General features: G+C 41.3%; 2 protein-coding genes and 1 long non-coding RNA gene across 6 annotated transcripts in view; 2 read left to right on the top strand and 1 right to left on the bottom strand.

Moving 5' to 3' along the window:
- The window catches only part of LOC113016285 (phospholipase D1-like), a 386,460-nt gene that overhangs the window by 225,101 nt on the left and 138,324 nt on the right, over positions 1-23,035 (top strand). The window lies entirely within an intron of this gene.
- The window catches only part of LOC145423725 (NLR family CARD domain-containing protein 3-like), a 149,022-nt gene that overhangs the window by 82,158 nt on the left and 43,829 nt on the right, over positions 1-23,035 (top strand). Inside the window, exons 1-3 of one of the 4 annotated variants that reach the window (XM_080296486.1) lie at positions 17,675-17,959; positions 18,979-19,229; positions 19,850-19,891. In XM_080296486.1, coding sequence (XP_080152612.1) covers positions 18,986-19,229; positions 19,850-19,891 — 286 coding nt within the window. In that variant the 5' untranslated portion in view covers positions 17,675-17,959; positions 18,979-18,985. Of the gene's footprint in view, positions 1-17,673; positions 17,960-18,978; positions 19,230-19,849; positions 19,892-23,035 lie in introns of those variants that run through there. The other 3 variants (XM_080296479.1, XM_080296483.1, XM_080296489.1) reach the window with 3 other exon arrangements.
- Positions 15,800-16,546, bottom strand: LOC113019773 (uncharacterized). The gene is made up of 4 exons (XR_003272088.2): positions 16,274-16,546; positions 16,130-16,189; positions 15,916-16,047; positions 15,800-15,833 (listed from the first exon to the last, which is right to left on the bottom strand). It is a non-coding gene; the product is annotated as an uncharacterized LOC113019773 (long non-coding RNA).

Here is a 23,035-nt window from a genome sequence, read left to right as displayed (position 1 = left end):
TCTCCATGTGAAGGTAAGTGAAGCAGTGTGTAATGTTTTCCTGGCTAACATCAGCTGTGTGCAGCTTAGTTCCAGCACAAACAGCACAAATCTGTATATCCTGAATCCATAGCTCAGGTAACGGACTCACCGCTGGACCAACGAGGCCGAGTGTTAAAAACTCTTCCTCTTTTTAAGGTTTGTGTGTGTGTGCGTTGGTTAACATTAAATGTCTCTAAGCAGGTGTAAATACTTATTTCCACTGTAGATGATCTATAGTCTGTATATAAAAGATGGCAACAGACTCAGGGTTCATAGTTTAGTTTCTTGAAGCTTTGAGTTGAGTGTTGTTTTTCTTCAGTTTCTGGAAGTTTCAGCTGCTTTTTACAGATACGTTTGTTGTCCTGAATGTTTGAAGGAAAAAAACACTCTGTTATGAGTTTGCATGTTTTCAAATGGACTCTGTATTAAATCTCCTTGCCTTCATTGTAAAGTTGGAGTACCCTGAGGTTCCATACTGGGACCAATTTTCTTTTCTTTTTACATTCATGATTTACCAAATGTCTGTCAGAACATCAATAACCAGCTGTGTGCAGATAATGCTGTTATTTTTACACAGGCAGAGTTTCTCCGGATTATAAACCATAGAAACCTCAGGCTGTTCTTCCTGCTCAGGTCAAAGGTCCTCATCCCAGTCTGTGCAACCGCTTAGCAACCCCACTTCCTGTTTTTAACACCTCTCTCAGTCACTAATAGTCACATGAACACACACAGGAAGTTGACAAACTAGATGAAACTAGAAACTACTTCCTGTGCTTAAACAGGCAGATGTACAGACACAGCTTTGCTTTCAGCTCCGTGGGTCTTCAGGTTTATGTCTGATTGGTCTGATTCTGATTTCCTGTCCAACCTGTTTAGTCCCAAAATAAAAGAACTTCAGATCGGACTTTCAATAACACACAGTACAGAAAAAAGTACCAAGCAGGTAGCTGGTAACAAAGATGTGTTTTCAAACAGTTTCAGTAAACCATCCGATTAAAACTGTAACTGTGTTTAACAGGAACATGAAAGCACCACATGATGCTGCTGTCTCCTGTGTCTGTACAGAGTTTGAAGAAGAAAGCTGAATCTTCTTCAGTCACACAATGTTCCTCTGTCTCTGCATCTGTTTCTCTGACTGCAGCTGTCCAACTCTGCAGCACGTTAACTCTGCTGATCCTCTTTGAATCCTGGATCAGGAAGTAAAGCCATTGAATAATTGGTGGGGTTTTTTGTTTTTTTTTACTGTAGCAATCAGAATTATTGTCTGAAGGCCAAGAAAGATGCCCAACAGATTTATTTAATCCAGGTGGATCATTATGGCTTTGCCATATTGGTCGACTTGATTGATCTTTGTTATTATTATTTGTTTATTCATTTTAAGTTATTACAAAATGGACAGACATGACGGGGGAAGAGAAAGAAGAAAAGGGAGGGAAAGAAAACAGAAGGGAAGAGGGACAGTGAGAAAAGGCAAAAATAAAAATCTGCTGGATCACCTGTTGAAAGAAAAAAAACAAAACAAGCAAAAAGAGAGCAACTCAGTACGGAGACCACAGCAACAACCTTCATAAGTATAAGTAACTAAATATACTAAAGTAATACTAAATATTAAATGTTATTGGGAAACGCGCAAGACTGACAGCACACAATATGCTCTGAGGTCGCAGCCAAGAAAGGTATAGTTTGTGTCTGTGCCCACACCTGTGTGGATGAGCGCACTTGTATTCAAACAGTTTCTCAGTAAAGCTATCTACTAGAGGGTGTGGGGAACCATAGGCCCCCCAGGGCCCCAGAAATCCAGAGCACGAGAGCCCAAGGAGGACCACCAGAGGGGCAGCAGCGCCACCCTCCCAGAAAGAGCTGACAAGAGCTTAGGGGTCACACAGCAGCCACGGTGCAGAAGCCACAGGGAGCTGTGGTTACGTGCCCGCTGGCTCTGCCGGCAGCTAGCCATGCCAGGGAGGATGGAGGGACCCCCACCCCTGGGAAGGGGCCCAACCGAGCCACGGGTGCCAGGCCCTGTCAAGCCAGCAGCCCAGGATGCTGAGAACCACCAAGGCACCGACGGAAGAGGGCATCAGCCACCAGCAGGGAGTGTGGTGGGGGGAGATAGGGCCCCACACCTGGGAGTGCCTGAGATGTTCCCAGAGAGGTGGAGTCTAAGACCCGACCTGATACACAGACATAGACAAACAGGCAAACACAGATACAAGCATGCATTCCCACCCTCATGCACACATATACAATGCTCAATGTGGAGACAAACAGAAATGAACAGTGTACACACACTCCCCAAACATACTCTATACCCCCAGGTCCATGTACCTTCGCCCTCAATTCAATTTCAATTCAATTCAATTTTATTTATATAGCGCCAAATCACAACAAAAGTCACCTCAAGGAGCTTCATAGATACAGAGAAAAACCCAACAATCATATGACCCCCTATGAGCAAGCACTTTGGTGACAGTGGGAAGGAAAAACTCCCTTTTAACAGGAAGAAACCTCCAGCAGAACCAGGCTCAGGGAGGGGCGGGGCCATCTGCTGCGACCGGTTGGGGTGAGAGAAGGAAGACAGGATAAAGATAAAGACATGCTGTGGAAGAGAGACAGAGGTTAATAACAGATATGATTCAATGCAGAGAGGTCTATTAATACATAGTGAGTGAGAAAGGTGACTGGAAAGGAAAACTCAATGCATCATGGGAATCCCCCGGCAGCCTACATCTATTGCAGCATAACTAAGGGAGGATTCAGGGTCACCTGGTCCAGCCCTAACTATATGCTTTAGAAAAAAGGAAAGTTTTAAGCCTAATCTTAAAAGTAGAGATAGTGTCTGTCTCCCGAATCCAAACTGGAAGCTGGTTCCACAGAAGAGGGGCCTGAAAACTGAAGGCTCTCCCTCCCATTCTACTTTTAAATACTCTAGGAACAACAAGTAGGCCTGCAGAGCGAGAGCGAAGTGCTCTAATAGGGTGATATAGTACTACAAGGTCATTAAGATAAGATGGGGCCTGATTATTTAAGACCTTGTATGTGAGGAGCAGGATTTTGAATTCAATTCTGGATTTAACAGGAAGCCAATGAAGGGAAGCCAAAACAGGAGAAATATGCTCTCTCTTTCTAGTCCCTGTCAGGACTCTTGCTGCAGCATTTTGGATTAGCTGAAGGCTTTTCAGTGAGTTTTTTGGACATCCTGATAATAATGAATTACAGTAGTCCAGCCTGGAAGTAATAAATGCATGAACTAGTTTTTCAGCGTCACTCTGAGACAGGATATTTCTAACTTTAGAGATGTTGCGCAAATGGAAGAAAGCAGTCTTACATATTTGTTTAATATGTGCGTTGAAGGACATGTCCTGGTCAAAAATGACTCCAAGGTTCCTCACCGCGTTACTGGAGGCCAAGGTAATGCCATCCAGAGTAAGAATCTGATTAGATACCATATTTCTAAGATTTTCAGGGCCGAGTACAATAACCTCAGTTTTATCTGAATTAAGAAGCAGAAAGTTAGCGGCCATCCAGGTCTTTATGTCTTTAAGACATTCCTGCAGTTTAACTAATTGGTGTGTGTTATCTGGCTTCATGGACAGATAGAGCTGGGTGTCATCTGCATAGCAGTGAAAATGTATGCTATGTCTTCTAATGATACTGCCTAAGGGAAGCATGTATAATGTAAACAGAATTGGTCCTAGCACTGAACCCTGTGGAACTCCATAATTAACCTCAGTGTGTGAAGAGGACTCTCCATTTACATGCACGAATTGGAGTCTATTAGATAGATATGATACAAACCACTGCAGCGCAGTACTTGTAATACCTACAGCATGTTCTAATCGCTCTAATAGGATATTATGATCAACAGTATCGAACGCTGCACTGAGGTCTAGCAGGACAAGCACAGAGATGAGTCCACTGTCAGAGGCCATAAGAAGATCATTTGTAACCTTCACTAAAGCTGTTTCTGTGCTGTGCTGAGCTCTGAAACCTGACTGAAACTCTTCAAATAAACCATTCCTCTGCAGATGATCTGTTAGCTGTTTGACAACTACTCTTTCAAGGATTTTTGATATGAAAGGAAGGTTGGAGATTGGCCTATAATTAGCTAAGACTGCTGGGTCTAGAGATGGCTTTTTGAGTAAAGGTTTAACTACAGCCAGCTTGAAGGCCTGTGGTACATAGCCGATCATTAGAGATAGGTTGATCATATTTAAGATCGAAGAATTAATTAATGGCAGGACTTCTTTGAGCAGTTTTGTAGGAATGGGGTCTAAAAGACACGTTGATGGTTTGGAGGAAGTAATTATTGAAGTTAACTCAGAAAGATCAATTGGAGAAAAAGAGTCTAACTTAACATCAATGGTACTAAGAGTAACTGTAGATAATATTACATCTGTGGGATGATTATTGGTAATTTTTTCTCTAATGATAAAAATTTTATTTGTGAAGAAGTTCATGAAGTCATTACTAGTTAACGTTAAAGGGATTGTTGGCTCAAAAGAGCTCTGACTTTTTGTCAGCCTGGCTACAGTGCTGAAGAGAAACCTGGGGTTGTTCTTATTTTCTTCAATCAGTGATGAATAGTAAGATGTTCTGGCTTTGCGGAGGGCTTTCTTATAAAGCAGCAAACTATTTCTCCAGGCTAAATGATGATCCTCTAGATTTGTGACACGCCATTTCCTCTCCAGATTACGAGTCATCTGCTTTAGGGTACGTGTTTCAGAATTATACCACGGAGTCAGATACTTCTGATTTGAGGCCTTAGTTTTCACAGGAGCTACAGTATCCAGAGTCGTACGTAGTAAGGAGGTGAAATTATTAACAAGATAATCGACCTCTGTTGGGGTAGCGTTCAAATAGCTGCTTTGCTCTGTGTTGGTACAGGGCATTGGAGATGATAACAGTGGGTGGATTATATTCTTAAACTTAGTTACAGCGCTTTCAGAAAGACATCTACTTTGATAAAGTCTACTCTTCACCGCTGTGTAATCAATTATTGTGAAAGTAAATGTTATCAGGAAATGATCAGACAGGAGAGGGTTTTCAGGAAACACTGTTAAATGTTCAGGTTCGATGCCATATGTTAAAACAAGATCTAGAGTGTGATTAAAGTGGTGGGTGGGTTCTTTTACATTTTGAGAGAAACCAATTGAGTCTAATAGCAGATTAAATGCCATGTTGAGGCTGTCATTTTTAGCATCTGCATGGATGTTAAAATCACCCACAATAATTATTTTATCTGAGCTCAGAACTAAATTAGATATAAAGTCTGAGAAATCAGACAGAAACTCTGTGTAAGGCCCAGGTGGACGATAGATGATAACAAGTAAGACTGGTTTCTGAGTTTCACAGCTGGGGTGGACAATGTTAAGCATCAGGCTTTCAAATGAATTAAAAGTCTGTCTTGGTCTTTCATTAATTAATAGGCTGGTGTGAAAAATTGCTGCCCTCAGAGGCCCAATCTGCCTCTAGAGAAAGTGTGTGTGAGCTGATGTGAATTGAGCAGCATGGATCAGTGTGAGGACAGAGAGGAGGGAGTCCCTCCCTCTAAAAGCACTCTGTGTGGGGAACATGAGAGCCAGACCAAAGCTCAGAGGTGAGATGACCATCTCTAACTGTCCATGACTCTTCTATTCAATTCAATTCAATTTTATTTATATAGCGCCAAATCACAACATAAGTCACCTCAAGGCGCTTCATAGATACAGAGAAAAACCCAACAATCATATGAACCCCTATGAGCAAGCACTTTGGCGACAGTGGGAAGGAAAAACTCCCTTTTAACAGGAAGAAACCTCCGGCAGAACCAGGCTCAGGGAGGGGCGGGGCGGGGCCATCTGCTGCGACCGGTTGGGGTGAGAGAAGGAAGACAGGATAAAGACATGCTGTGGAAGAGAGACAGAGGTTAATAACAGATATGATTCAATGCAGAGAGGCCTGTTAATACATAGTGAGTGAGAAAGGTGACTGGAAAGGAAAAACTCAATGCATCATGGGAATCCCCCGGCAGCCTACATCTATTGTAGCATAACTAAGGGAGGATTCAGGGTCACCTGGTCCAGCCCTAACTATATGCTTTAGCAAAAAGGAAAGTTTTAAGCCTAATCTTAAAAGTAGAGATAGTGTCTGTCTCCTGAATCCAAACTGGAAGCTGGTTCCACAGAAGAGGGGCCTGAAAACTGAAGGCTCTGCCTCCCATTCTACTTTTAAATACTCTAGGAACAACAAGTAGGCCTGCAGAGCGAGAGCGAAGTGCTCTAATAGGGTGATATGGTACTACAAGGTCGTTAAGATAAGATTGGGCCTGATTATTTAAGACCTTGTATGTGAGGAGCAGGATTTTGAATTCAATTCTGGATTTAACAGGAAACCAATGAAGGGAAGCCAAAACAGGAGAAATCTGCTCTCTCTTTCTAGTCCCTGTCAGTACTCTTGCTGCAGCATTTTGGATCAGCTGAAGGCTTTTCAGTGAGTTTTTAGGACATCCTGATAATAATGAATTACAGTCGTCCAGCCTGGAAGTAATAAATGTATGAACTAGTTTTTCAGCGTCACTCTGAGACAGGATATTTCTAACTTTAGAGATGTTGCGCAAATGGAAGAAAGCAGTCTTACATATTTGTTTAATATGTGCGTTGAAGGACATGTCCTGGTCAAAAATGACTCCAAGGTTCCTCACAGCGTTACTGGAGGCCAAGGTAATGCCATCCAGAGTAAGAATCTGGTTAGATACCATATTTCTAAGATTTTCAGGGCCGAGTACAATAACCTCAGTTTGATCTGAATTAAGAAGCAGAAAGTTAGCGGCCATCCAGGTCTTTATGTCTTTAAGACATTCCTACAGTTTAACTAATTGGTGTGTGTTATCTGGCTTCATGGACGGATAATGGACAGACATGTCACAGCTCAGCACTCACATCACTGCTCCATCATTATTGACAGGAACCAACCTAGACCAGCTCCTATGAAAGTAACCCTGTCAAAGATGTCATTCAGAAATTTGAGCAAAGACAGTTATCTGAGAAAAAGTAAACTAACGTCAATACTATCAGTTGATATGTGATGAGTCTTTTACTGAAGATTTGAACTTTTTATCAGGATCAGACTCAAACCTAGACCTGAACCCTATGTTCATATGTGAAGCGGAGTGTGTTGGAGTGTTTCCACGAACACAGCAGTCAGAGTGTAAAGAGTGGATGTTGTAGGAGGTGTTTCTGTAGTGAAGAGTGTGTGTTGGACTCCAGCTGCTCCAGCAGGCGTCTCCTTTGTGCTTTGCTTCAAACAGATTGTAGGGAGGAACTTCCACACAGGTGTTTTAGGGGTTGCTGGATGGAGGGGGACAAATAGTTTAGTGAGGGTGAGAAAGTGAGTAGTTTCCATGTGAACCAGCTAAAAGAAATTTGGACATTGTATGAACCTGCCCTTTTGCCGTTTTGTTGCATGAGTGATCGAGTGATCGGTTCAAGCCTTCAGTGGCTTTAAGTTCAGCTGATCCTCCAGTGTTTGTCTGCTCTAATAGAGGAGAACCAGCTCATTAGATCCAACAGGAACCTGTGAATATCTCAAAGGACCAAAGTTAACCTATCCATACATCCATCCATCCATTCGCTTCCGCTTATCCTTTTCAGGGTCGCGGGGGGCACTGGAGCCCATCCCAGCTGTCATAGGGCGAGAGGCAGGGTACAAATTTAGAAACAGTTAAACTGGTGCCAGTATATATGGAAATCTTGGTAATTAATTTGACAGTTCATCTTTTCTGGAGTCTTGTGTGTTTATTTCTATTTGACTTCATATTTCATGGTTTATTTCATGGTTTAAGGTAGGGGTGGGCGATAGAAACGATATAAATTTGGCCAACGATAGAGATTTTGAATATGGGCGTCCGGGTACACACCGGCTCACTCCTTGGCGGCCGCTTATTGGGGCTCACTCGGGCCACTTTGGAGGTGGGGTACTCCGCGGCTGCTGAGTGACCCCTCATCTGGGACTCTCCTCAGCTCTTACTGGGACAGTGGCGCGGCTGCCCCTCTGTGGGTCTTCCTTGGTCTCTTGTGTTCTGGGGGCCTCTGGATGTCTGGAGTTTTGATCTCCTCCATACCTGCTTGATACCATAGAGGACAGGGCTGTGGCTCCCCACACTCCCTAGCAGATCATTACATGGAGAAACCTTTGGAATGCAAGCATGCTGATCCACACAGGTATGCACACAGGTGTACACATGGGTATTCACAGACGCGGACTACAGCTTTCTTGGCTGCTACCTCAAAGCACATTGTGCGCTGTCTATCTTGCGTGCTGCACAATATCGTTTATTATTTAGTAACTATTGATATCTATGGCTAGCTAGTTTATTGTGATGGTGCTTTTTTTTCTTATTATGTTGCTCTTTGCTGTTTGCTGTCTCCTCTGTTTTTTTTTCTCCATACAGGTGACCCAGGTGTTTTTTTTTTTTGTTTGTTTTTTTTTTTTCTCTCTTCCCCCCCTTCTCACCGTCTCTTCTCCCCTTTGGTTTTCTTTCTCTCCCTCTCTTTCTTTCATTCTTTCCCCCTGTCCTATCCCACAGTCATGACTGTCCCGTTTGTAGCAACTGAAAATAAAATAAATTCATAATTATAATAAAGGTCAATCAAATGGACCAATATGGCAAGGCCATGATGATCCACTTGGTAAAATAAATCCGCTTGGCATCTTTCTTGGCCTTAAGACAACAATTCTGATGGCTATAGATCCAAACGGGACAAAAAAAAAAAAAAAAAGAGATTTTGACTATATCGCTCTATTACGATAGCGCATTTTGATGATGTCATCAAGCTGCGCCTGTTTTGGTCGAAAGCTTCGCAGCGGCTAAAACCATTATCATCTGCAAATTATGGTGGGCGACAGTCATAGCAAAGAGATAAAGCACTTTTGGATTATGGGGAAAGCCAAAACCTGCACTTCCTCCACTTCTGTAACATTGATTCATTAATGTTGAATTCTCCCGCAGCTGCTCTGTTCCCATGTTGTTGCAGTATATTAATAACTAACCTCGTATTGTGGATGAATGATCTCAGTTGTTCTCCTGACTGAAGTTTGGCCCGTGTACAGCATCCTGCTATGCGACTGCATTTGTCCCTGACCACCAGAATCCCTCACGTTAACTTTTATTGAGTGGAAAAAAGTTCGCTTCATCCTCCAGCTTCACGGTGCTAATGTTATGCTAACATAGCTGTGTCGCTAGCAATCACAACATTATATACCAGGTAGTCCAACTTCAGTAACCCTGCAAACGTCACTGCTGTTTAGTTTTCTGTCTTCATTTATGTTGGAAGTGGTAGCAGAGCTGTACGTTTGAATTAGTTTCAAAAATCTCTCAGTCAGAACATGGTATGTCATGTTTAGGTGGAAACTAGCAAGCTAACTTCCTGTTAACTTCTAACTCCGTTAATAAATTCTGTTTTCATCGATGCATGGATGTAAAACTTAATTGTTACACCTGGTAAAGCAGCAACGCTGATGATTTAATTAAAGATGAAAGAATTTAGACCGTTTTTAACTCTTAGTGTTCGTTTGACTTTGGGACCTGAAGCTGACGGAGTTTAGGACTCAGATTACTCCGCGAAGCTCCTCACCATGGCAGCCGTAATGCTCTGACAATCCATCAAGCAATGCAGCTTACCAAAGTTGTACTAAAACATTTTTTAACAGATTTCTGCAGCCAAAATCGGTTCGAGGTCAGTAAGCACAACCAGAATTCATACATAAGGCAAGGCAAGGCAAGGCAAGTTTATTTGTATAGCACAATTCAACAACAAGGTGATTCAAAGTGCTTTACAGAGACATTAGAAACAAAACAAATAAAAAGCGTGATTTAAAATTGATTAAAACAAGCAAACTAACTAACTAATTAACATACAAACAAACAAACAAACAAAACAGTATATAAAATCAAAACAGATCAGAACAGTAGATAAAATCAGTAGTTAAATGTAAGTTTTGAAATTTAAGCTTAAAAGTGTGGATTTGGTGCTTTATTCAAATGCAGCTGAGAACAGGTGAGTCTTCAACCTGGATTTAAATAAACTGAGTGTTTCAACTGATCTGAGGCTGATCTGAGGCTTTCATAAGGCACAGTCTCGATTTTTGAGAAAATTAAAGGACTTTAAGTGGAAAATACGTTATACAGAAGAAAAGAATATATCGTGATATATATTGTTACTGCACATGCTTCAAATTATATCGCGATATGAATTTTAGGCCATATCGCCCAGCCCTAGTTTAAGGGGTAAAAGTAGAGTATCAAAATGGAAAGAAAAATGTGATAAAGCTGGGGTTTATCACATTTTAACCCTAACCCTAACCCTGATTAAAGCTGGTAGTTTCTGTGTTTCTATTTAATAACATGTTAATAACTTTTTAAAACAAAGTTAATAGTAATAGTAATAACTGCCAGGCAACACCTGTGGCAGTTTCTGTGTGACACGCAGGAATTTAATACCATGGTCATGATAGCTGAGTAAAACAAGCATTAGGAAGTCTGTAATGATGAAATGGAAGCATATTATGCAAAAAAACAAAACAAAACACACAGATGAACTTACTTGCACTGGAGTATAGAGAACCCTCTGAAAACACATAACGTTGTAAATATATTTCGGGTAAGAAAGTGCAGCACATTTTAAAAATGTCCAGTAGACAAAAATAAGATCCACGGTTCCTCTTTCCTACCGCTGTCCTGCAACACCTCCATCATTAACTGAACCCTAAAATTCAAAGATTCAGCTTGTTCTGTATCACTAAAATATTATTCCCAGTACGTTGTTAGTTATGTGTTTTTAGCGCCCTCTGTGGTCGTTTCAAGTAATGCACCGTAGAAATGGTTTGTTTTGAAACAACTTTATTGAATAGGAAGTCAGCTCAAGGAAAGCAAGCGAGCGAAAGAAAGAGACATATCGGCACACGGCTTTTGGTGTCCTGTCGGAAAATTTACTGTCTACATCTTTGGTTCACGGTTGTATCGCCGGTATGTACTTAAAGTTAAATTACAACTTGTTTTTGTACATTATGTACTACTACTTTTAAATACTCACGCATACTGTAGCGCAGTATTTGACCGTAAAGCTAATCTCGGTGCTAAGCTAGCTATCCGCGATGTCGGAGGTCGTCTGAGATAGCCTCAGTAGTTGTTTAAAAGTTTATATAATTAGACGTATGCTGTGTATTAGTATTGCGGTGTATAAATGTATGTTATGCTACGCTTATGTATGTCTTAACTGTATTTTTTGTGTTGTTTTTAGTTTTACCCTTTTGAATGTCAGTAAACCTGTTGACAACGCCCATCGGTCTTCAGAGTGGTGATATGAGAAAGGTGTTCATGCCCTTGCATCAGACATGCACCCGTAATGGCACACAGCTTCTCCTGCAGCATGTAGCACCATTGTATAATGAATATTTTGACGTTTTAATGTTAATGCAAGTGTGATGTAATTAGCAATTTATTGAGCAACAATGTCACAGTTATAGACTGTGCTTTTGGAAAAAGAAAAAACAAACAAACAAACAAACAAACAAAAACAACATACACTGCTCAAAAAAATAAAGGAAACACAAAAGATGTACCAGATCTAAATGAATGAAATATTCTCATTAAATATTATTTCATTTTATTAAATATTATTAAAATAATATAAATATATAATAAATATAACATTTTTTGTCAAAACATTCAACTAACAAAAAATGTGAATGTGTGTGTGTGTGTATTGTGTCATTTACATTTAGTTGTGATTTTCATTGCTGTGGTTGAGAGACACCATCTACCGGAACCAAATTCCTTATATGTGTGCGCATATACTTGGCCAATAAACGCAATTCTGATTCTGAAAACTTAAGTGGAAACACACACTACAGGCTGATCCAACTTTGATATAATGTCCTTAAAACAAGTCAAAATGAGGCTCAGTAGTGTGTGTGGCCTCCATGTGCCTGTATGACTTCCCTACAATGCCAGGCCCTGGTCCTGAAGAGGTGCTGGATGGTGTCCTGAGGGATCTCCTCCCAGACCTGGACTAAAGGATCCGCCCATTTCTGGACAGCCTGTGGTGCAACGTTGCATGTTGGTTGGAGCGGTACATGATGTCCCAGAGGTGCTGTGCGACCCCTCAAAATGCCGCCCCACACCATTACTGTCCCACTGCCAAACCGGTCATGCTGTAGGATGTTGTAGGCAGCAACGGTCACCAGACTGTGAAGAGCACAGGGCCCCAGTGGTGAAGTTGCCAATCTTGGTGTTCTCTGGCAAATGCCAAACATCCTGCACGGTGTTGGGCTGTAGCACAACTCCTACCTGTGGATGTCCGGAGTATGTTTCTGACAGTTTGAGCATACACATACACATTTGTGGCCTGCTGGAAGTCATTTTGCAGGGCTCTGGCTGTTCTCCTCTTTTTCCTCCTTGCAGAAAGGCAGAGGTAGCGGTCATGCGGTTGTTGCCCTCCTACAGCCTTCTCCACGTCTCCTGATGTTCTTGTCTGTCTCCTTGTAGCGCCTTCATGCTCTGGACACAACGCTGACAGACAAAGCAAGCCAGTTTGCCATAGCTTGATGTGCCACCCTGGATGAGCTGCACTACCTGAGCCACTTGTGTGGGTTGTAGACTCCGTCTCATGCTACCACTAGAGTGAAATCACCACCAGGATTCAAAAGTGACCAAACCAAAAACAAAGGTACTGAAAAGTGTGGGCGATCGTGGCAAAAGAGTTGGCAGTTCGTCTTGTAATCGGAAGGTTGCTGGTTCGAGCCCTACCTTGGACAGTTTCATCGTTGTGTCCTTGGGCAAGACACTTCACCTACCGCTTACTGGTGTTGGCCAGAGGGGCTGATGGCGCGATATGGAAGCCTCACTTCTGTCAGTCTGTCCCAGGACAGCTGTGGCTACAACTGTAGCTGCCTCCACCAGTGTGAGAATGTGAGAGTGAATGAATAGTGGAATTGTACAGCGCTTTGAGGTTCTTGAAAAGCGCTATATAAATGCAATCCATTATTATTATTAAAAGTGGTCTGTGGTCACCACCTGCAGAACCCCTCCTTTATTGGGGATGTCTTGCTAATTGCCTATAATTTCCACCTGTGGTCTATTCCATTTGCACAACAACGTGTGAAATTGATTCAGGGGGCCAATCAAATTTCAGGTGGGAACAGTGCCCCTGTGGTGCCACCCCTGGAACCACTCCTGGCACCATCATACCCGCCACAATGGTCATATAACTCATCTCGTCAGCACACAGATGCAGTCGTTTCTAACTGTCGTTAAGGCAGGAGAAGGCGCTGCACTATTCTCCTAAATTAGACCATTCAGACAGGATCACACCACACGAGCTGATAAGGAGAAGCCAAACCTGGAAGCCACGACTTTGTTGAGGGTATTTTTTGCAAAGTTCTCTCCACAAATTCAAGTTTTCAAACTGCTTCAACATCTCACTCTGTGTATTCGTGTGTCTCTGAGCTTCGGTGCAGGATTATCATTAAAATGGTGGGAAAATGAGCATGATTGCAATGACCACAGCACAATGGATCAAGTTACAAAAATTAAGCAATAGTGACCAACGCACCACAATGACTGTGTCGCATGACACAGGATGTGATGTCACAACTGGTGCGAGACTTGCTGGCCTGCTCCTATGAGGGTTGTTTTCCGAGGATGGCTTGTTCCTCTTAGCTACGCAGTCGGGGTTCCCCCAGTTGTCGGGTGGTTCTTGGGGTCCAGGGTCCCGTCTTTGGCTTTCTCTGAAGTGGCCAGCCTCTGCAGTGGTTGGCTGGCCGCTGCACTGGACCGCTAGTACTCCTTCCCCTGGCTGTGGGAGCTCCATCTGTGGCAGCAGGTGGAGACCCATTGTGTACATCTGCCTCACCCTCGACTTTTCCCCCACCACCCTTCTTTTCTGTCCCTTTTCTTTCTTCTATTCCTCTGCTTTCTTCTATCTTTCACTGATCTGGCCTTCACTCTGTCCACGCTATAACATCCACACAGGGGGCTAACAGCATTCTGGCCAGACAGGAGCTCTTAGTGGTAAATCCTGTGGTTTATGCATTTATATGACACATTTAGACCAGAAACACTAGATCTTTCTTAGGCGCAAATAATGATTTTAACTGTCTAAAACTGAACGTCAAAGCTCTTCAGAGATGACAACAGCAAACAAATCCCATCCTGGTCTGTTCCACTGCACAGGTGGACTCCAGTCTAGACCTGGGCCCTGTTTCAGAAAGTCGGTTTAGTGCAAACTCTGAGTAAGTATACCCTGAGTTAACGAAAACTCTGGGTTTTCAGTTTCACAAAGCGAGTTTAGATTAATCCTGAGTGAGTTACTATGACGACACACTCGTGAAGCTAACCTGCCCCCTAGCAGGTTTACTTCAACTAACCCTGACTTTCTCCGCCTCTTTGTCGGAAACCTGACTGTGGGAAGTGTCAGACATGGCGTGCTCCTTCCTTGAAGAGCCAGTAGATGTTGAAGCCCAAATTCTCCGCAGAGCTCTCCGCCGGGAGAGAGTGATTAGAGCGCGTTTGGACATTTTATCATTTCCTGATGATTTTCTGTGTGAACGTTACCGTTTTTCAGCACAATCTATAATTTATTTGAATAACATCCTCAGGCCTAATATTGCTCATGTGATACATCGCGGACATGCTCTCAGTTCATTACATATTATTTGTATTGCACTTCGTTTTTTTGCAAACGGGAGCTTTCTGTATAATATTGATGACGCTGAGCACGTTTCCAAGGCTACCGTCTGTCGGGCAGTCAGGAATGTTACAGTTGCACTGAAACGTCTCCTGTACTCGTTTGTGGTGTTCCCCGGTCATAGACCCACAAGATTTATCAAAGAGGGATTCCACAAAATTGCAGGTATCAAGGTGACCAAAACTTAATTTATGATGTGGTGATACTTGAACTACTACTTAAATTTTACATTTATGTTCACGGTTCCCAGGCGTGATTGGCTGTACAGATGGCACTCACATTCCAATCATTGCTCCTTCAGTAAATGAAGGAGACTATGTGAACAGGAAGTCTTTCCACAGCATTAATGTACAGGTACATAGTTCCCTGTAGCATTTCAAACTAACAAATTATTTCATTATAGTAATGGATGCTAATTTGTGTTCTCTGCACTGTGAAGATCATATGTGATGCTGCCAACATTATCACAAATGTGGAAGCCAAGTGGCCAGGCTCTGTTCATGACTCACGAATTTTTTGTGAATGTACACTGAGCACAAAATTTGGACATGGTGAGTTGAGAATACTTTAAAATATATAAAGACCAATTGCTTCAGGGACATTTGAACTGAAGTGTATCCTTCTGTCTTAGGAGAGTTCACTGGCTTCTTGCTTGGTGATAGGGGGTATCCATGTTTACCCTATTTGCTTACCCCTTACCCTGACCCTGAACCGGGCCCACAGCAGCGATATAATCTGGCTCATTGCAGGACAAGAGCCAGAGTTGAAATGACTATCGGGATGCTTAAGGCCCGGTTCCAGTGCCTGCAAAGACTCAGGGTCACCCCAGAAAGGGCATGTGACATTATTGTGGCATGTGTGATTCTTCACAACATTGCCACAATTAGAGGAGAACACTGTCCTTCTGAACCAAACATCAGCAGTGATCCAAACCATGAACATCCTGACCCTCCCACGGACATACAAGATGGAAGTGCAGTCAGAGACACCATATGTCACAATCATTTCCTTTGACCCATCACCTCAACATGTTGAAAGAAGAATAAACAGATGTTTTGTTCAACTGGCTTTATTGGTCGCCTGTATTTCCTGTACACAAAGTATTAATAAGTATATTATTATGTTGTTCAAACACTGAAATAATTCGTCCATCTCTGACCACTTCACCCACCCTTAACTGATGTTCCAGCAGTAAAATCTCAATCTTGGTCTTTTGGACCTGCTGCTTGAAGTGTTCCAAATCCAAGTCGCATTTTTTTATTTTCTTGATCAAATAGGTCTTGTACAGCTGCTTTACAGGGAGCTATTGAAACACAGAAAATAGCATTGCCATTCATAGTACATGCCTACTTAGGTTGGTTGTAAATCAGTGCTGAACATCTTACTGAGGAAAGGTTTGTTGGAGAAGTGGCTGGACCCTCTTCCTCTTCATTTCCATCATCACTCTGTTAGAGACATAGAAAGTCCATGGTTTTATTATAGTACCACATTTTATTCAATTGTTATATTTTCCATTGTAAGATGTAAACCTCATAAAGTGTCTCTGTTGCTTCCTCCTCTGTAACAGCTGTCAATGTTTCTTCATTTTTTTCCTGTAGTAAAGAAATAAACAACATTGCTGTTCTACTGTAACCTCATATAATCTGTGGAGTATTACTCACAACTGCATGTTGGTCTGGCTCAACAGGAGGCTGCACCAGATGCAGTACACCACCACCATCAACTGATAGAATATGAGGTTTATACAGGTCACTTATAACTTACAAGGGACCAAATGGCAATTAACAAACATACCAATCACCATACACTTCATTGTCATTATGCTCTCAAAGACAACCAAGACTGAGGGAAGCAAAATCAGTAGGAAAATAACTTCACTACAAACAATCATTATGGTAAAGAGTTTATCAAATGAATGAGCAGCACTGCAAACGTGACTGTGAAGAAAGGATGTATGCACATCATGTATTAATTTGAATTTACCTCTTATGTAGGCACTTGTGTCTTGCGGGGTTATTGACTCAGAGGATGTCCCCGCAGAGATGCCTTCGGCCACAGGGCGCCCACTGTTTTGGCTGAGGGCCAACTGCTCAGCCTCTGTGAGTGGTGGTGGTGGAGGACCCCCACCTGTTTTTCGGGCCTCCGCTTTTTTTCTGTTGGCTATAACGGGTCACATTTGAGCATACAGAGTAAGCAAATATGTACTTGTAATGTGCTCAGATAATTTCAATAAGTGCTAACAGAAAGAAAATTAATGTAGCCTCTAACTGCAATTGATTTACATCGGACAAACAGACCAAGCACTATGGCTCATAATACAATTACACCTTACCTGTTTGGACTATATTTTTATATTTCATTTTTACTTGCTGCCAGGAACGTTTGGGGCCTGTTGGGTTGCACCTGCGCTCACATCACATCACAACATAAAATGTATAAAATAACAAATAAAATATAATAAAATAACGTGTTAAATGGGTGGAAATCCCTAGATCAATGTTTAAATTAACACTCACGCATTGACTCTGTCGGCTATGTTTTGCCATGCATGCTCCCTTTCTTTGGCAGCTGAGGCTGTGTTACTTTTTTTCTCCAAAATTTGCATGTTATCGGCATATGCTGCCATCAGAATTTCGCCGTCAAGCGCTGTAAAATACATTGACCGCGCCTTCTTTCCCTCCGTCTCCATGGTGACTCGCTTAATCTGTGCTCCACTAATCAGGGCTTTATGTATCCTCGTGCGCGCGCTTCACTTGGGGTTAAAGCAACTCCGCGTTGATTGAACTACTTGTTATCAGCCTTTCTGAAACCGAATATTCCGAGTTGGACAGTTCGGGGTTACTCAACCCTGAGTATCGTTTTTCACTCTGAGTTTTCTGAACCCGCTTTCTGAAACAGACCCCTGGTCTACAGATCTGGTCCAGAGTCATGTTGCTATCGGGGCTGTGTGACAGTATATGCTGCTCTTCTTCACTGCAGTCATCACATCACATGGTTCTGTAATCAGCACAAACACAACCTGAACATCATCCACTGGATTTAGAAGATTCAGTCATTTTTTATTATGAACTATGTCATTTTGTATCTGTTGTCACTGTTTTCAACTCAAAACGTGATAGTTTATTTTCTAGTTTTTTGTGGTTTTTTGTGGTTTTTTTGCCTTTCACTTCCTGAACTTCGTGGAGTGGAGCTTGTTGTTGGTGTGTGAAGAAACTGTAAGTTTGCTTTGTTTCCTCCTTTAACAGTTTGTCTTTAGGAACTTTACTGCTTGTTCAGCTTGTGTTTGATTTCTTCACACAACAAACTGTGTGTGTTTGTATTTCCGGTCTCTCCATTAAAGTAAGTGTGTAATGTTTCCTGGCTAACATCAGCTGTGTGCAGCTTAGTTCAGCACAAATCTGCCGCTCCATAGTTCACGGTAACGGACTCACAGCTGGGCCAACGAGGCCGAGTGTGTCCGCCACTCTGAGCTACGTTCGTGTTTGTGTACTTGTAGTTTGTACTTTGAGTTCACTCAGAGCCCACAGAGGACGCAGCGTACGTGATGACGTCACAGCCCTTTACCTCCTTTACTCTCACTGTGATTAATATTTCCTGCTTAGTGGGTGGTTACCTGGTTTCATGTTTCCTGCCAGAGCAAATATATGTTTTCAAAATATGTTTTAAAGCAGATATTTGAAGTTTACACATCCATGTCTTCCCCTAAAAACTTTATTTAGTGACACAGAAACAGAATTATTTAAAAACTTTACTCTAGTAGTTTACATCTAGTGGACTGATAGCAGAGCAGCTGATGGCAGCTTCCTCTGCCTCACACTGCTGTCTGACTGCATTCAGCTGACACTGAGATGAAGCAGGAAAGAAGCAGCTGATATTTGGACAGCACACATGATGAAAGGAGGATTTCAGCTGATGTGCACATGAATGATTTGTGTTTCCTCTGCAGGTAGAAAGTGTGTGTGAGCTGATGTGAATTCTTTGGGTGAAATCTGAGCTTTTTGTGGATACGTGTCCATATTTGCATTAAATGGCAGTTCACCCCCTTTGTACTGGGGGCGCTGGGGCTCAAGAGGTAAAAGGAGACATTATGGCTCAATAAAAGCTCTGAGAACAAAACCTGAACTCAAACTCAAAATATTCTAAATAAGTAAATACATATGATGTAAATACATGTGATGAGATACATACAGTAAATACATGTGATGAGATTCATGTTCTCTCTCATGTTTTACAGTTGAAAGATGGAAAAATCTGTTGAGGAGCAGTTGTTGAACAGGCTGGAAGATTTGGGAGAAGAGGAGCTGAAACTCTTCCACTGGTACCTGGAAAAAGGACCCGGAGGTGATTTCACAACCATCAAAAAGAGCCGACTGGAGAACGGAAGGAAGGATGGACGTCATGGAACAGTGGATCTTATGGTGGAGACATACACTACTCACCATGTAATGGAGGTGGCAGAGTTGATTTTAAAGAAGATGAATGAAGGTCAGTCAGAGAAAAAAGACATGACTCAGTGCAGTATCAGGACAACACTGTCACAGTTTATGGATGGAAAACTGAGGCTGTTTTAGTCTGAACTTTCAATTGTGTGTCTTTTCTCTTCTAAATTTGTTTGAGTACAAATATTATATTTAGACATCTTGATGCATGCTCAATCATGCAGGTAAGTAAATCTCCAAAAGTTGATTTGTTTTTCATCTGAATGTAGCGTTTTCAGTGGGAGAAACGTTTCGTACATCTGTCACCATCTTACATGCTGTGATTGCAGCCATTCCCCAACTCTGTCAATGGGACTCATGGTTATTGATCAGTGGTCATGAGATTTTGCATAATTACGATGAAGACACTGCCCTCCCAGCCCATTGTTCCTTCAGTGCGCTGGTTTCAGTCAATATCCAAATGTACTGTTTATAAGATTGAAACCTGCAGTCAGCTGAGACTGAAGAAGTCACTTGGGTGAGTGACGACACGTTTCTCCCAGAAAACACTACGTCCAGATGAACAGAATCAACTTTTGGAGATTATATTTAGAGTATTTTGAAGCCATGCAGGTCTTCATTGTTAAACAAACTGTTCCTTATTCATGGTGCCCTTTACTCCAACAGGGAAACCCTCAGCCCAGGCATCTTCATCCTGTTTATCACAAGGTAATAATTCCTTAGTTTGTCTCAGGAGCCATTGGTAAGGTAGAAACACATGAAGCCTGCACTGACTAATAGGAACTCAGGTTGTTTCCATGTGGCATCTCTGTATCCTCAGCTCTGCAGTGTAACTAAGCTCTGAGCCCCAGTTAATGAACAGTTGCCCATAAGTATAACAGCAGTTACCTACCTACTATCTTTAATTATAATACACTTTAAAACAGCCATAGGTGACACAAAGTGCTGTACATTGATACTAAGTAATAACAATACATGTGATATAAAAAAACAATAAAAAAGGTCAAATAACTAAAACAGACCGAGTCTCACTGGGTCAAAAAGAATAAAATGGGTTTTAAGATGTGTTTTTGAAGTGGACAGTGAAGGGGGCTCTCTAACATGTAACAGCAAGTTAGTCCATAACTTATGAACAATGATAGAGAAGGATATCTGAGTGAGCTGGTCAGCTGACTGATGAGGTGTGTAGGCGTGAAGAAGGTAAGGCAGGGCAAGACTGTGAAAAATGTAAAACTAAACACAACAATTTGAAAATGAACTCTAAAATATACAGGCTGCCAGTGGAGCGAGGCTAAGACAGGGGTAACATGCTCTCTTTTATAGGTTCTTCATGCAGCGGTGTTTTGAACCAGCTGAGCATGTGAGAGTAATGACTGACTCCCACATAAAGTCAATCAGAGTAGTCCAGATGGGATGAAATAAAAGTATGGATCACTGTTTCAAAGTGCTGCCTAGAAACCACATGTTGTACTGTGTGTGTGGTTGTGTGTGTGACAAATAAAAATGTTGAATTTGAAAGAAAACATTTCACTGCTGTCAGTTGCCTAAAATAAAAAACGCTATACTTTGAAAAACTAGACAACAATTATAATTTACTTTCCAGTTTAAAATCACTGTCCAAATTAAACCCAAGGTTGGTAATAATTAGGGGTGGGTTTTTATAATCGATTTATCGATTAAAATCCATTCTGGCTTGGATGACGTGAAATCAATTCATTAAAATCCTGAATCGATTTTTTAATCTAAATTTATTTTGCCCGAAACGCCAGAATCTCAGGTGAAACCTCACAAAATTTCAACAACCACCAAACAGCTAAGACAGTAAATGAGAGCAGGAACACAGATTCTGCACAAAGACGTAAACACACAGCGCGGACCAGAATCAGTGAGATGTCGCCTTTCTCACCTGACACGGTTGGGGCTGAAAGCCGACAGCTCGCTGATTCTGGTGTGTCGGCGGGTCCATGCTTTGTGTTCACGCCCTTTTTGTGCTGATTCTAAAGCTGTTAGTTTGATCTCTCTCCAAACACTACTGACCGAACCAGCAGCAACATAAACATCATTATATCAGTAAGGAAGCTGACTAAATATTAACTGATATTTTATGGCAAAGGGGTGGGATTAAATAAGTGTTTACTTCTTCCCACTCCCTTTCAACATGTAAATTAATCAGAACTTTTTTTTGTATGTATTTTGTATAGTATTTTTTTCTCTCTTATTTTCATTTCTAAATGTACCTGTATATCGTTCACATGTTGAAATAAATTACCAATCAATCAATCAATCAATCAATCAATCAATCAATCAATCAATCAATCAATCATCATGAATTCCCTCTGACTTTTACTGTTTTGCTTCCACCACAATAAAATCACACTTCATGCACAGCTCTCTCTCTCTCTCTGTACTTCAAGAACAGTTTCCTGTCTAAAAATCTGTTTTCTGCATTATTCGCTTGCTTGTTACGCACAAGTCTACCGTTGTTTACAGCCTGTCTGCTGCTGTTTTTTTTTCCTTTTACATTCTTCCGAAAAGAAAACCTAATTTCTGCCATTCAATACTGAACAAATTTAAACTTTTTAAAATTATGCAAAACGCTCAGCCGTGTCTCTAATAAAACCGCTGTAACATCAGAGGTTCATACGTTGATTAATGGTTTTCTTTCATTTTTGATGTACTGCAGAATATAAAATCCCAGGCCTGGAAAATCACCTTCATGTTTTTCTGTGTTTTATCTTCAGCTACTTTGACACAAAGGCATCTGTTGTGATGCTCACACCTTTGATAAAGTCTTGCGTGTGTCAGCTTCCTTTTTATAGATACAAAAATATGCAAATGTACTGATTTCTGACTGTCAAAATTTCCCAGATTCAATTCGAATCGAATCGAATCGAAGTGAATCGAATTAAATCGAGTCGTGGATCGAATCGATTCGGGACCTTGTGAATCGGTATCTTCCCAAAGCAACAAAAAAGGACTCATATGGGCCACTAGGCCCAAACATTATCACCTCTGTTTTGTTGCTGTGAGTGTTCTGGGAGAGTAGAGAAGCAGTATATATCAATCAGTCCATTTAAAATGTAAAGAAAGGGGGAAAAAAATAGCGATTGTCCTAAAATTAACCCCCTGGTAGGCTACATGTCCAACAAGCAGCAAAAAAATCAGAACTAAGAAGGTTCACAGAGAAAGTTCTCTCTGCCAGATAATACCTAAAGCATTTAAGTTCAGTGCCACTAATGCCCACTAGGACATTTAATCAAGATATTAGAATATTGTGGGCTACTGTTTCAAAGGCAGCGGTCAATTCAATCAAAACCAAAACAATGTGGTTCTGGTTTTGCACTTCTAGGTACTTGTTTTGATGGTTTCTTGTTTTAGTTTCAGTTTTGAGTTTTAAATTAAATGTAATCTTCATTAAGCTTTAGGTGATCCCACTGTCTCATACTTCCTATATTAGTTAATTTATTTTAACTTCTGTCTACCTGCTACCGACTTTTTGTCTAGTTTGGTTTTTCTTTTTGACTGTTGATGATTACATTTACCTATTTATCATCCACTTTATCAACCCTTAGTGTATAAGTACTCCTGACTTGTATATACTGGTATAATTATAAATCTTAATTCTTCTTGTTGTTTTTATAGGTTTTTTATCTAACAATATAAAGTTCCTTCAAGTGGCAATTGTTGTAATTTGGGGATATAATTTGTAATTATATATTAATTTAATTTATGTCAAACATGTTTTCTTTCTTTCTTTTGTTTTTGCTAATTAGTTGATTTATTCTTGCCTCAGAGGATGTTTTGCTAAAATAAAAAATAAACAGGGCTTTGATGTCTACAAACTGGTTAAAT

This window comes from Astatotilapia calliptera, chromosome 3 (assembly GCF_964374335.1).
Source record: "Astatotilapia calliptera chromosome 3, fAstCal68.1, whole genome shotgun sequence".
Taxonomy (NCBI): Eukaryota; Metazoa; Chordata; class Actinopteri; order Cichliformes; family Cichlidae; genus Astatotilapia; species Astatotilapia calliptera.
Note: the sequence above shows the minus strand (reverse complement) of the source record. Positions and strands in the feature narration are given on the sequence as shown.